The sequence below is a fragment of the Dryobates pubescens genome, chromosome 1 (assembly GCF_014839835.1).
Source record: "Dryobates pubescens isolate bDryPub1 chromosome 1, bDryPub1.pri, whole genome shotgun sequence".
Lineage (NCBI taxonomy): Eukaryota > Metazoa > Chordata > Aves > Piciformes > Picidae > Dryobates > Dryobates pubescens.
In genome coordinates, this window is record NC_071612.1 from 59,619,615 (window position 1) to 59,633,341 (window position 13,727).

Sequence of the window (13,727 nt, forward strand, 5' to 3'; positions counted from 1 at the left end):
ATCACTGTGGTTATCTCCTAGAAGCACAGAATGGTCCAGGCTGGAAGAGCTCCAAAGGTCATCCAGTCTGACCTCCCTGTAGTCAGCAGGGATGTCCCCAGCTACACCAGGCCCTCACTGAGACTCACCTTGAATATCTCCAGGGAAGGAGTCTCAACCATTTCCCTGGGCAACCTGTTCCAGTGTTCCAGCACCTTCATAGTAAAGAACTTGTTCCTAACATCCAATCTAAATCTTCCCTTCTCTTGCATTCTGCAGGCAACCAGCACCAGAACAAGAGGACACAGTCTCAAGCTGCACCAGGGGAGGTTCAGGCTGGAGGTTAGGAAGAAATTCTACACAGAGAGTGATTGCCCATTGGAATGGGCTGCCTGGGGAGGTGGTGGAGTCACCATCATTGGGGGTGTTTAGAAGGAGACTGGATGGGGTGCTTGGTTGCATGGTTTAGTTGATTAGATGGTGTTGGGTGATAGGTTGGACTCGATGGTCTTGAAGGTCTCTTCCAACCTGGTCTATTCTATTCTATTCTGTTCTATTCTATTCTATTCTATTCTGTTCTATTAGTTGATTGGGTAGTGTTGGATGATAGGTTGGACATGATGATCTCGAAGGTCTCTTCTAACTTGGTTAATTCTATTCTATTCTATTCTATTCTATTCTATTCTATTCTATTCTATTCTATTCTATTCTATTCTATTCTATTCTATTCTATTCTATTCTATTCTATTCTATTCTATTCTATCTCCAGGAAAGGAGTCTCAACCATTTCCCTGGGCAACCTGTTCCAGTGTTCCAGCACCTTCACAGTAAAGAACTTGTTCCTAACATCCAATCTAAATCTTCCCTTCTCTTGCATTCTGCATCTCCTAAAGCTCTTGTGGAACACCTCTGATAAAACATGTACTGTAGTTATGTCTGTAAAACGCTGCTCTCCCAGCCCTATGACAGAAAATCCCTCTGCAGTCAATTTCTGTCTAGACTGCTGAGCAAAAGGATACAAAGGATATTTTAGCAGAATTCCACCTGGGGTCCCAGTCCCAGGGAAGCTGGATGCTGTCCTGTTGGTGGTTACACTGCTGGAATTGTCAAGCTGAAAAATCAGCTGGAACTAATCTGCACACATTATTTCACACATTAGGAAGTCTGTGTGTGTCATGTCAGATCACACCTCCAGAATTAAAGTGTCAGTAATACAGAAACCTCTTGTTCTGCAGTAGCTGTCCCAGCCACCATGAAAACAGGAGAGCAGAAGTTTCATTATGGGGCTGCAACTGGAGTGTTAAGCCAGTATTTAGAGCCTGATTGTCCTGCTCAGCTACTGGTTCTTGATGCCAAGCTGTAATAACACATTGATCTTCCCATGCTGAAAGTCCACAATAGACACAAATCTCTTCTGCTGGAACATGAGTGTATGATGGAATTATAGTGTAATAACTGCTTAAATTACAGTGTAACAGCTCTTGATGGAAGCTGGCTTTTTTAGTCACAAATGAGAAGTTTTACAGATGTTCTGCTGGATGTGAACCTTGCATACAATTCTACATTTCAATGGCTAATCCAGATTCTAAATACTCCTGCTGATGAGCATTACCATCTCCCAAACAATTCAGCTGATTCTGTAGGGCAGCAAGAACTACATGGACGTGCTGGAAGGTGTCCAGAGAAGGGCCACGAGGATGAGCAGAGGGCTGGAGCACCTCTCCTGTGAGGACAGACTGAAGGAGTTGGGGCTGTTCAGTCTGGACAAGAGAAGGCTCTGAGGGGACCTAATTGTGGCCTTGCAGTATCTGAAGGGGGCCTACAAGAAGGCTGGGGAGGGACTTCTCAGGATCTCAGGTAGTGATAGGACTAGGGGGAATGGAATGAAGCTGGAGGTGGGGAGATTCAGGCTGGATGTGAGGAGGAAGTTCTTCCCCATGAGAGTGGTGAAGCCCTGGAATGGATTGTCCAGGGAGGTGGTTGAGGCCCCATCCCTGGAGGTGTTTAAGCCCAGGCTGGATGAGGCTCTGGCCAGGCTGATCTAGTGTGGGGTGTCCCTGCCCATGGCAGGGGGGTTGGAACTAGATGATCCTTGTGGTCCCTTCCAACCCTGACTGATTCTATGATTCTATGAACTACCATGCTCCCAGCCACCCTTCCTTTTAACTGCAACATCTATTCTGTATGTTACTTAAAGCACTCTGTGAACACAGCTCCTGACAGACCCTGCACTTCTCTGAGTTCTGTTGGCTTTAGAGTATGATTGTGTCTGGCATGTAAAATCAGGGGATTTGTTCAGGAGCAGGAAGAAAGATACTTTGTTGGTCCATTTTATCATTTGCACTGGCTACTTAACGCTTAAAACCTGCTCCCCCCTATCCTCCTACCCCTAAGACCTCCTAGTCCTGATCATAGAATCATGGTATCATAGAATCATTCAGGTTGGAAAAGACCTTTGGGATCATCAACCCTATTTTACAAAGTTCACCCCTAAACCATGTCCCCAAGCACCACATCTAAATGACCTTTAAACACAACCAGGGATGGTGACTCCACCACCTCTTTGGGCAGCACAATCCAATCCCTGGCCACTCGTCCTAGGAAAAACATGTTTCCTAATGTCCAGCCAGTGGCAGCTTGAGGCCATTTCCTCTTGTTCTATCACTAATTACCTGTGAGAAGAGACCAGCACCAACCCCTACAACATCCTTTCAGGTAGCTGTAGAATCACAGAATCAATCAGGTTGGAAAAGACCTCAGAGATCATCAAGTCCAACCTATTACCTAATACCTAACACCTCCTGACAACTAAACAATGGCTTCAAGTGCCACATCCAATCCTTTTTTGAACACCTCCAGGGATGGGGACTCCACCACCTCCCATTCCAATGGCCATTTACTCTTTCTGGGAAGAACTTTCTCCTCATCTCCAGCCTAACCTTCCCCTGGCACATCTTGAGACTGTGTCCTCTTGTTCTGGTGCTGGTTGCCTGGGAGAAGAGACCAACCCCCACCTGGCTACAGCCTCCTTTCAGGTAGTTGTAGAGAGCAATTAGATCTCCCCTAAGCCTCCACTTCTTCAAACTAAACAGACCCAGCTCCCTCAGTCACTCTTCATAAGACTTATTCTCCAGGACCTTCACCAGCGCTTGCAGGAGTAGTCTCTGTACCTGACTTCAGTGGAAGGTGATGATGTTTGCTGTCATTGCTCAAGAAATTGAAGCACTGTGTCATATCAAAACTGTGGAAATAGCCAAGTTCAGTGAATGAAAGAGAAGTCTGGTAGGGATTAGCTAACTGAAGAATGTGACTATTAAAATAAAGGAGACATCCTTCACTTCCATTGGAAGCAGAAAAGCTCCAGCTATAGCTGCAGAATCATAGAACTGTTCTGGTTGGAAAAGACCTCTCAGATCATTAAGTTCAACCACCATCATCCTCATGGCTCTTCTCTGGACACCTTCCAGCACCTCCAGATCCTTCCTGTAACAGAGGCTCCAGAAGTGGATGCAGTGCTCCAGGTGGGGGTCTCACCAGAGTGGAGTAAAGGGGCAGGATGATCTCCCTTGACCTTCTGGCCACACATCTCTTGCTGCAACCCAGGATAAGTTTGGCTTTCTGGGCCAAGATGTTGAAGAAATCCCAAATCATGCACTAGGCAAGTGAGAATCTCCTATTTTGTGCCTGACAAAGTCATATTTAGCCATAAGAAACTTCAGGTAAATGATAAACTTAACCTTTTCAAAAGTGTCTACTGCAGAAACTTCTGATTCATCAGGAATCAGACCTTAAAGGTAACATTAAGGGTAGGGGAAAAAAAAAGTAAAGCTGTTTCCACTTCATCCTTAATTTCCCTTTCCCCATAAAGGTATAATTTTGCTGGGGTTCCCATGGGATAGTGCTATCTATAAACCTTCCAGGAAAAACTGGTAAGCCTGCTCAGGAAAGAGACCATAAGGGCTGGGAAAATGTGACAGGCACATTTGGTTTCGTTCTGTGCTTTGTGTACATTTCCTCCAACACCAGAAGACATCACCATATATAGGGTTACATTTTCCAGCAAGAGTGGCCACTAACTGAGATGTGTGGCTTTGTGTGATGACTTAAACATAGCTCAGAAATACACAGCCTTCCCTGAAAACACAAATAAGCCAATGCCCTGCTAGCAGAAATGTCCTTTGCTTGGGTGTTTACAGAATACAGGATAAAGCAGGTCGGAAAAGACCTTAGAGTCCAACCTATCACCTAACACCATCTAATCAACTAAACCATGGCACTGAGTGCCTCATCTAGGCTCTGTTTAAACACTCCCAGTGATGGTGACTCCACCACCCTGCTGAGCAGCACATTCCAATGACCAATCTCTCTTTCTGTGAAGAACTTCTTCCTAACATCCAGCCTAAACCTCTCTGGATGCAGCTTGAGACTGTGTCCTCTTGTTCTGGTGCTGGTTGCCTGGGAGAAGAGACCAACCCCCACCTGGCTACAACCTCCCTTCAGGTAGTTGTAGACCAGCAAGAAGGTCTCCCCTGAGCCTTCTCTTCTCCAGGATAAGCAACCCCAGCTCCCTCAGCCTCTCCTTATAAGGCTTGTGCTCCAATCCCCTCCCCAGCTTGTTGCTCTTCTCTGGACCCATCTGAGCATCTCACCATCTGTCTCAAACTGAGGGGCAAGGATATATGGAAACAGAGAGGGATTGCTTACCTCAAAAATATAATCTTTTCCATCCTTTCCGTGCACAGCTTTCACAGCACAGATGTCCAAGCCGCCGAAGATTTCGGAGCAGGTGTCAACCCACAGCTTGTACCTGGTTCACAAAAACAATTTCAGTGTTTTCCTGTGAGTATCTCATCAGGCACTTCTTTTCCTACAGGCTTAGCCTAATAATGTATTTCATGCAATATTTGCTGCTCTAAAGGCAGATTCTTCACTCTGTTGGCAGTTTGGCTGAGTTTGTACTGCCCTGATTCCTTTTCCCAGGAGAATCCAGAAAAGCTGTAGATCTGGCCTAGTATTATGCTGGATTCTGGCCCAGCTTATATCAGTCCCAACAGGTGTTTGCTCTGAACTCTGAGTAACCTGAAGAGAAGACAACACTAGAACACAAACAGCTTTTAGCTGTACCCCATTCTGCATTTCCAGCACCCTTATGCTCCTACAGAATCCCAGCATGGTGGGGTTTGAAGAGACTTCTGGGGATCATCCTGTCCAATCCTCTACTAAAGCAGGGCACCCACAGCAGCTTGCCCAGGATCACAAAGGCCAGGCCGGTTTGGAGACTCCACAACCTCTCTGGGCAGCCTGCTCCAGGGCTCCAGCACCCTCACACACCAAAGAATTTTCCCCCTTTGTTTAGATGGAACCTCCTGGGTTCCAGTTTGTGCCCACTGTCCCTTGTGCTGTCATTGGGCACCACAGAAAAGAGTCTGGACCCATACTCTTGCACCTCAGCTCTTGCTGAGCATTGCTCAGATCCCCTCTGGGGCTGCTCCTCTGGCTCAACAGCCCCAGGGCTCTCAGCCTTTCTTCCTCACAGAGATGCTCCAGGCCCCTCAGCATCTTTGGAGCTTCCTCTGGGCTCTTTCCAGTAGTTCCCTGTCCCTCTTGAACGGGACTGAGCTTGCTTGCTGTGGCTGCAGTTGCTGTTAACTCCACAGAAGGGGAATTGTCATGGTGACAGTGATGCTGAGGGGCTTTGGAAAGTAGGGATGAGGGCTTCTGTTTCCCTGGGAAACTGAAGCTTGTTCAACTGTGCCCAGATCCAGCTGTGACAATCCTCTAGCCTGTTACACTTGGCATTCTGCTTCAGTCCAGACCTTTTTTTTTCTTTGATCACAAAACTAGAATGAGAGTCATGTAGGGAGACTGAAGGGAGATCCCAGTAATGCTTCTAAAGGGTGGGGGTCAAGAGGCTGGAGCCAGACTATGCTCAGTTGTGTCCAGCGACAGGACAAGGGACCAATGCACACAATCTAGAACAGAGAAGGTTCAGTCTAAACACAAGGAAAAGATTCTTCACTTTGTGGATGGCAGAGTACTTGAACTGGCTGCCCAGAGAGGCTGTGGAGTCTCCATCTCTAGAGATACCCAAAACCCACCTGGACATGTTCCTTTGTTATTTATTCTAGGTGATCCTGCTCTAGCAGCGGCTTGGACTAGATCACAGAACCATAGAATCAATAAGGTTGGAAAACACCTCAGAGATCATCAAGTCCAACCTGTCACCCAACACCTCAGGACTACTAGACCATGCCACCAAGTGCCACATCCAATCCCCTCTTGAACATCTCCAGGGATGGTGACTCCACCACCTCCCTGGGCAGCACATCCCAATGGCTAACAACTCTCTCTGTGAAGAACTTTCTCCTCACCTCCAGCCTAAACTTCCCCTGGCACAGCTTGAGACTGTGTCCTCTTGTTCTGGTGCTGGTTGCCTGGGAGAGGAGACCAACCCCCTCCTGGCTACAACCTCCCTTCAGGTAGTTGTATGGACGTATGGATGATCTCCAGAGATCCCTTTCAACCTCCACCATGCTGGGATTCTGTGAACTGCCACAAAATTCAACTTAAATGTAACGACTCCTGAGGGATTCTACAGCTGCTGAACACAGTATTTCATACATCACAGAAGGTAAGAACTCCTCCATCTCATTTTGAACTTCGTGGTAAGATACACGCACAGAGGAATGGGCACTTTAGTCATTCTACACAGAATGACACAATGGCAGTGGGTGGAAAGGACCTCCACAGAGAATCAAGTCCAAGTCCCCTGCCCAAGCAGGGTCACCTAGAGAAGGTCACACAGGAAGACATCCAGACAGGTCTTGAAAGTCTCCAGAGAAGGAGACATGGGGCAAGATGATTTGTTTTTCTCGCATGAAGAGCTTGATCCACCCTATGGACTGACATTATCTGACTAACCAGGGAGTGAACCAGGGCTTACTAGAAAACGAGTGAGGCAATCCCTGTGATCAAGTTCAGAGCTATTAGTGACATAACAAGGAGCTGTGACACAGCTGCTGGGAGCATGCTGTGCTGATGTAAGCTCTGTGTGTTTGCTCAATGGTGAGGACTGACTCATGAGACACAAAATAGCCTGGAGAACATTCATTAACTAACAGCATAGCTGTGCATGGCCACGAGCTTGAAACGTTATGTAGGTAGGTAGCAGGTAGCACAGTTCCACCAGCTGAAGGACATAGAATCATAGAATTGTCAGGGCTGGAAGGGACCTCAAGGATCAGCCAGTTCCAACCCCCCCTGCTATGGGCAGGAACACCTCACACTACAGCAGGTTGCTCACAGCCACATCCAGCCTGGCTGCAAAAGCCTCCAGGCAGGAGGCTTCCACCACCTCCCTGGGCAACCTGTGCCAGTCTCTCACCACCCTCATGGGGAAGAACTTCTTCCTAACATCCAATCTGAATCTCCCCATTTCTAGTTTTTTTTCCATCCCCCCCCCAGTCCTGTCACTCCCTGACACCCGAAGAAGTCCCTCCCCAGCTTTCTTGCAGCCTCCTTCAGATTCTGGAAGGACACAAGAAGGTCTCCTTGGAGCCTTCTGTTCTCCAGACTGAATAGCCCCAACTCTCTCAGTCTTGTCCTCATAGGAGAGGTGCTCCAGCCCTCTGCTCATCCCTTTTTTTTTACTTAACCCCCCTCCACTTTAAAGCAGCCATTTATCATCAGCTTCTTTTCTCTTTCCTAGGCTACTATTTGAGGAGAAATAAAAGCTGTCTCCTTCTACAGACCCTCTCCTGATCTGGCTTCTGAGCCATGATGAGAGATTTGCCACACCCCTGTGTTTTCCACTGCAAAGGAATTGATGTAATAAACACAGCATTTGAGTTCACTGTCAAAGGATCAAAGGAAACTGGCTGCTGGGCTGAGAGTCTTACTCATATATAAATATCTTCAGCAGCAGCATCCTGTCCAAGTAAACTTATGCCAATCACAGCCCTTGTATTTTCTTATATCCTCTGTCCCAGTGGAAAAGTTTTGCTTTTGAGCAGAACACAAAGGAATTGATACAACTGCTTGAACAAATCCTGATGGATCTTAGCAATAAAAAGAATATTTCTTTTTTTCTGTGAGAAACATGGTTGTTTTTTTTTTTTGTCCAGAATGAGAGGTTTTGTTGGATGCCTGACAAGTCCAACATCTGTAGATGCACTGACTGAAGGGACCACGTGCATGCACTTGCTTATAAATAACTTTTTTCTTAACAGAATACAGAATTAGCCAGGTTGGAAAAGACCTTTGAGATCATCGAGTCCAACCTCTCACCCAGCACCATCTAATCAACTAAACCATGGCACCAATGCCTCATCCAGTCTGTTCCTAAACACCTCCAGTGATGGTGACTCCACCACCTCCTGAGCAGCACATCCCAATGGCCAATCTCTCTTTCTGGAAAGAATTTTTTCCTAACATCAGCCTAAATCTCCCCTGGTGCAGCTTGAGATTGTGTCCTCTTGTTCTGGTGCTGGGTGCCTGGGTGAAGAAACCAACCCCCACCTGGATACAACCTCCCTTCAGGTAGCTGTAGATGGCAATAAGGTCTCCCCTGAGCCTCCTCTTCTCCAGGCCAAACAACCCAGCTCCCTCAGCCTCTCCTCACAGGAAGACCTCCAGACCCCTCCCCAGCTTTGTTGACCTTCTCTGGACACATTTGAGCCAGTCAACATCTTTCTTGAATTGAGGGGCCCAGAACTGGACACAGGACTCAAGGTGTGGCCTAACCAGTGCTGAGTACAGGGCAGACTGACCTCCCTGCTCCTGCTGGCCACACTATTCCTGTAACAGACCAGGATGCCATTGGCCTTCTTGGCCACCTGGGCACACTGCTGGCTCATGCTGTGTAAAATGCCAACGTGTACCTTAGAAAGTCCTGAGGTCAGCAAAACTTATTCTGAACAGTAAATACCTGGACTTTATATGAAAAAAAAACAAAAAGAAGACTTTTAAAAGAAATGCTGAAACATCAATCAGCTCTGTGAAAGCATTTTGAATAGACTGTCTTCTGCCAACAAACACAGAGCTGGAAAAACACAGCCCCATTTGGAAAGAGAGGTCTTGGATGGACTAGCCTGTAGTGTTTTAAACCCAAAGTCTGCACAGCAGGTTTGACAAGAGGTCACAGTTCTTATTTTCCCTGAGCCAGTACTGCTGACAGATAATAAAGCTCCTCAGATGTCTGGCACAAAATACCTGGTGTGCCAGATGAGGGGTGCACAATTAGCATAGGCTCTTCTGATGTGACCTGGGGAGCTGAGCCCCTCTCACACGGAGGGGTCAACGAGAACATGGAACACTGGAACGTGCTCATTCTCTGCCCTGGCACTGTCACTGACCTTCTCTTCTCCATTTCTAGACTGAGATTTGTATTCAGTCAACAGAATCAACTCAGGCAATGCTTCCAAAACACTTAACCGAGGAGCTGAACTATAGTCATTCTGCCCCTGTACTCAGCACTGGTCAGGCCACACCTTGAGTCCTGTGTCCAGTTCTGGGCCCCTCAATACAAGAAAGATGTTGACTGGCTCAAACGTGTCCAGAGAAGGGCAACAAAGCTGGGGAGGGGTTTGGACCACAGCCCTGTGAGGAGAGGCTGAGGGACCTGGGGTTGCTTAGCCTGGACAAGAGGAGGCTCAGGGGAGACCTTCTTGCTCTCTACAACTCCCTGAAGGGAGGTTGTAGCCAGGTGGGGGTTGATCTCTTCTCCCAGGCAACCAGCACCAGAACAAGAGGACACAGTCTCAAGCTGCACCAGGGGAAGTTTAGGCTGGAGGTGAGGAGAAAGTTCTTCACTGAGAGTTGTTTGCCATTGGAATGTGCTGCCCAGGGAGGTGGTGGAGTCACCATCACTGGAGGTGTTTAGGAAGAGACTGGATGGGGTGCTTGGTGCCATGGTTTAGTTGATTAGATGGTGTTGGGTAATAGGTTGGACTTGATGGTCTCAAAGGTCTCTTCCAACCTGGTTGGGTGTATTGTATTGTATTGTATTGTATTGTATTGTATTGTATTGTATTGTATTGTATTGTATTCCATTCCATTCCATTCCATTCCTGAAATGCCCATGCAGCACATGTGACTGATTCTGGTCCACCAGTCCACTACTTCAGCTCCAGCAAACTCCAGCCTTCCCTTCTCATCCTTGCTCTGTTTTGTGAGCCTCAGCGGGTCACCAAACAAAAGCTAAGACTATGTGCTCCATATTCCCTTTCTACACCCTTCCTCTCTGGGCATAAAAGAAGTTTGGGATTGTTGGTGACTGTGGGGGTTTGTTGCTGTTGCTGTGTTTGTTTGTTTGGGTTTTTGTGTGGTGTTTTGTTTGTTTGCTTGGTTTTGATTTTGTTGTTTGGTTTTTTTTTCATGAGAAAATATTTATTATGTTCCAATTATCTTCCATTCAAAGCTAGAAACAGAGCACTTTAGAGAGAGGGAGCCAGGCAAGGCTGGAATGTCAGCCCTGATGTTGTTTGGTTTTCCTCCCAGCAAAACTCCAGTGGCCGTGTTTTTCCAGCGGCAGAGCTGCTGGACTGTAATTACACACACTAAAGCACACTGCTCCTCCCGCCTCTCGGAGAAGGCATAACCTCACTGCCTAAAGGAAGGTGGGAGGGGAATGAGAAAGAGAGAATTCTGTGGCTCCACTCCATCCCCAGAGGGGAGATCAGTGAGGACACAGTCTAGACAGGAGTCGGACAGCAGGGAGCTGCAATTCCCGTCTTACTTGTTTTCACCTTTCTCAGGGCAGGCAATGGTTCAATTCCTGTGTCTCCCTCAGGTCATAAGAGGGACCAAACTGTAGGTTCCAGACTTCAAAAAGCAAACATACACCTTCTCTCCTTGCCCCATGCCCAACCCACCAGAAAGAAGCCTGTTGTGGAACCTTGAAACACCTTTTAAATTACACTTTTATTGTACAGACTTTTTTTTTTTTCAGCTTCCCCTGGTAGCAACCTTTGGAGCTGAACAAAAGCAGCTTCAAAGCTTCACAAGTTTGTTTTGCAGGGAAAAGAGGTCTCTCTAGAGAAACCTGGAGTAAGGGAGCAGTACTGAGAGAAGAGTTCTGTCAATGAAAGACCTGAGCTTCAAAAGGGTACTGCAAGGAGACTGTTTGGGACTGGGCTGCAAAAAGGATCCGGTGTTAAGGATGGGAGAGAAAAAACACAGAGCTGGAATGAGGGTATGAGGGAAATAAGCTTCAGTATATCCCAGCACCTGGGTAAAAATCCTAACAGTGCAGTTCAGTGGGTATTTAAAACATGAAAGATAAACAATTTAGCAGGACTGAAAATAGAAAAGAGAAACATGATGTAAACAGATTGCTGGGTTATAGAATAGAATAGAATAAACCAGGTTGGAAGAGACCTTCGAGATCATCATGTCCAACCTATCATCCAACACCATCTAATCAACTGAACCATGGCACCAAGCACCCTATCAAGTCTCCTCCTGAACACCTTCAATGATGGTGACTCCACCAGCTCCCCAGGCAGCACATTCTGATGGCCAATCACACTTTCTATGAAGCATTTCTTCCTAACCTCCAGCCCAAACCTCCCCTGGATGCAGCTTGAGTCTGTGTCCTCTTGTTCTGGTGCTGGTTGCCTGGGAGAAGAGAAAAAGCCCCACGTGGCTACAACCTCCCTTAAGGTAGTTGTAGAGAGCAAGAAGGTCTCCCCTGAGCCTCCTCCAGGCTAATTGACCACAACTCCCTCAGCCTCTCCTCGTAGGGCTTGTGTTCCAAACCCCTCACCAACTTTGTTGACCTTCTCTGGACTTGTTCCAGCAAGCCAACATCTTTCTTGAACTGAGTGGCCCAGAACTGGACACAGGACTCAAGGTGTGGCGCAAGCAGTGCAGTGTACAGGGGCAGAATGACCTCCCTGCTCCTGCTGGCCACACTATTCCTGACACAGGCCAGGATGCCATTGGCCCTGTTGGCTGCCTGGGCACACTGCAGGCTCATGTTCAGCCTACCATCGACCAGTAACCCCAGGTCCCTCTCTGCCTGGCTGCTCCCCAGCCCACTCTAACCCCAGCCTGTACTAGGTGACAAAGAAGAAGAAAAGTTTAAAACACTGTGGGATGGGGTAGGATTGTTAGGAAAAGAGGGCAAATAGTCAGAGGAAATGGTTGAATCTGAAAAATGGAATTTTCTGAAGGGAATTCACATAGTTTGCCAGGAACACAGATGGATGTAGGAACCCAAAGCTGCACACAAGCATCTAAGCTTAGTACTTCGGTTGGTTAGTCAACTCTGAGACAAACCACGTGGAACTCATCTCATCTAATTCAAGTTGTTGGGTTGGGTTTTTGTCTGGGTTTTTTTTCCCCAACTGAGCAGAATTGTCAGAATTCATGTAGAGTGAATTGCACATCAAGAAGGTGATTAAAAAACCCAAGCATTTCAAATGAAGCCCCACCCATGCTTTTTAATTACCTTTGACATGAGACTTGACTTACTTATCTGACATAGCAATTTGTTCCAACATGGCAGAGCCTGTGTTTGTCTTCCAGTTTCCAGATATGGAAGTTCTCCTGAAAGGGGGAAAATGTTAGAAAGACAGACAGTGGTTTTATGTTTTCATTGTCTTTCAAGTTACTCTGATTTTCACATGAATACTAGGGCAGGATTCACAGCTTTTTCTTATCTAGCTGCTTCTAACAGAACAGCTATCCATGAAGCGTTCTATCAGGCATTGTAGCTGTCAGTAATACTTCAGTCCAGGCACTGAATCATAGATTGTCAGGGTTGGAAGGGACCTCAAGGATCAGCCAGTTCCAACCCCCCTGCCATGGCCAGGGATACCTCACACTACAGCAGGTTGCTCACAGCCACATCCAGCCTGGCCTTAAAAACCTCCAGGGATGAGGCTTCTACCACGTCCCTGGGCAACCTGTGCCAGTCTCTCACCACCCTCATGGGGAAGAACTTCTTCCTAACATCCAATCTGAATCTACCCATTTCTAGTTTTGTTCCATTCCCCCCAGTCCTGTCACTCCCTGACACCTTAAAAAGTCCCTCCCCAGCTTTCTTGTAGCCCCCTGCAGATACTGGAAGGTCTCCTCGGAGCCTTCTCTTCTCCAGACTGAACAGCCCCAACTCCTTCAGTCTGTCCTCATAGGAGAAGTGCTCCAGCCCTCTGCTCATCCTCGTGGCCCTTCTCTGGACACCTTGCAGCACCTCAAGATCCTTCTTGTAGTAGGGGCTCCAGAACTGGATGCAGTACTCCAGGTGGGTTATTCCACTGTGGTGAGATCACACCTGGAGCACTGCATCCAGTTCTGAAGCCCCCATTACAAGAAAGATATGCTATGGAGTGTGAAATTGAGGGTCCCCAGTTACTCATTGAAGACTTTTTCAAAGAAAAACTACTATGAGTGCCTTCAGCAATAAGCTGTTATCAGTTATATAGGGGCTGAACAGTCTGCAACACTGCATACAGCAAGAAGCTGAAGCTCTGGCTCCTCATTCCAAACACATATCACTGTAGGGTTAGGTTCCAATACCAAAAAAAGAATCAAGATATCTATGTTCTGAACACTTCTGAAGTGAGCTCAGGTCTCTCTTAGAGCTGTATTCTTGTTTCTCTACCAGTTTTTAACTCATTGCTAGTTTCCTGGTGCTTTGTTGGTGTGTATCATCTTTTACTTAATATCTACTCAAAGGAAAAAAAAAATAATATAAAGTCTTTTTCTTCTTCTTCTTTTTTTTTTTCACTTCAGACAGCTGAGAA

At 46.9% G+C, this 13,727-nt stretch overlaps 1 protein-coding gene across 1 annotated transcript in view; it reads right to left on the reverse strand.

Moving 5' to 3' along the window:
- SYN2 (synapsin II) overlaps nt 1–13,727 on the reverse strand; it is a 283,986-nt gene that overhangs the window by 45,871 nt on the left and 224,388 nt on the right. The window contains exons 8-9 of the mRNA XM_054166626.1: nt 12,454–12,528; nt 4,684–4,786 (exon numbers count right to left, since the gene is read on the reverse strand). Of these exons, the coding sequence (XP_054022601.1) occupies nt 4,684–4,786; nt 12,454–12,528 (178 nt within the window). The remainder of the gene's footprint in view (nt 1–4,683; nt 4,787–12,453; nt 12,529–13,727) is intronic.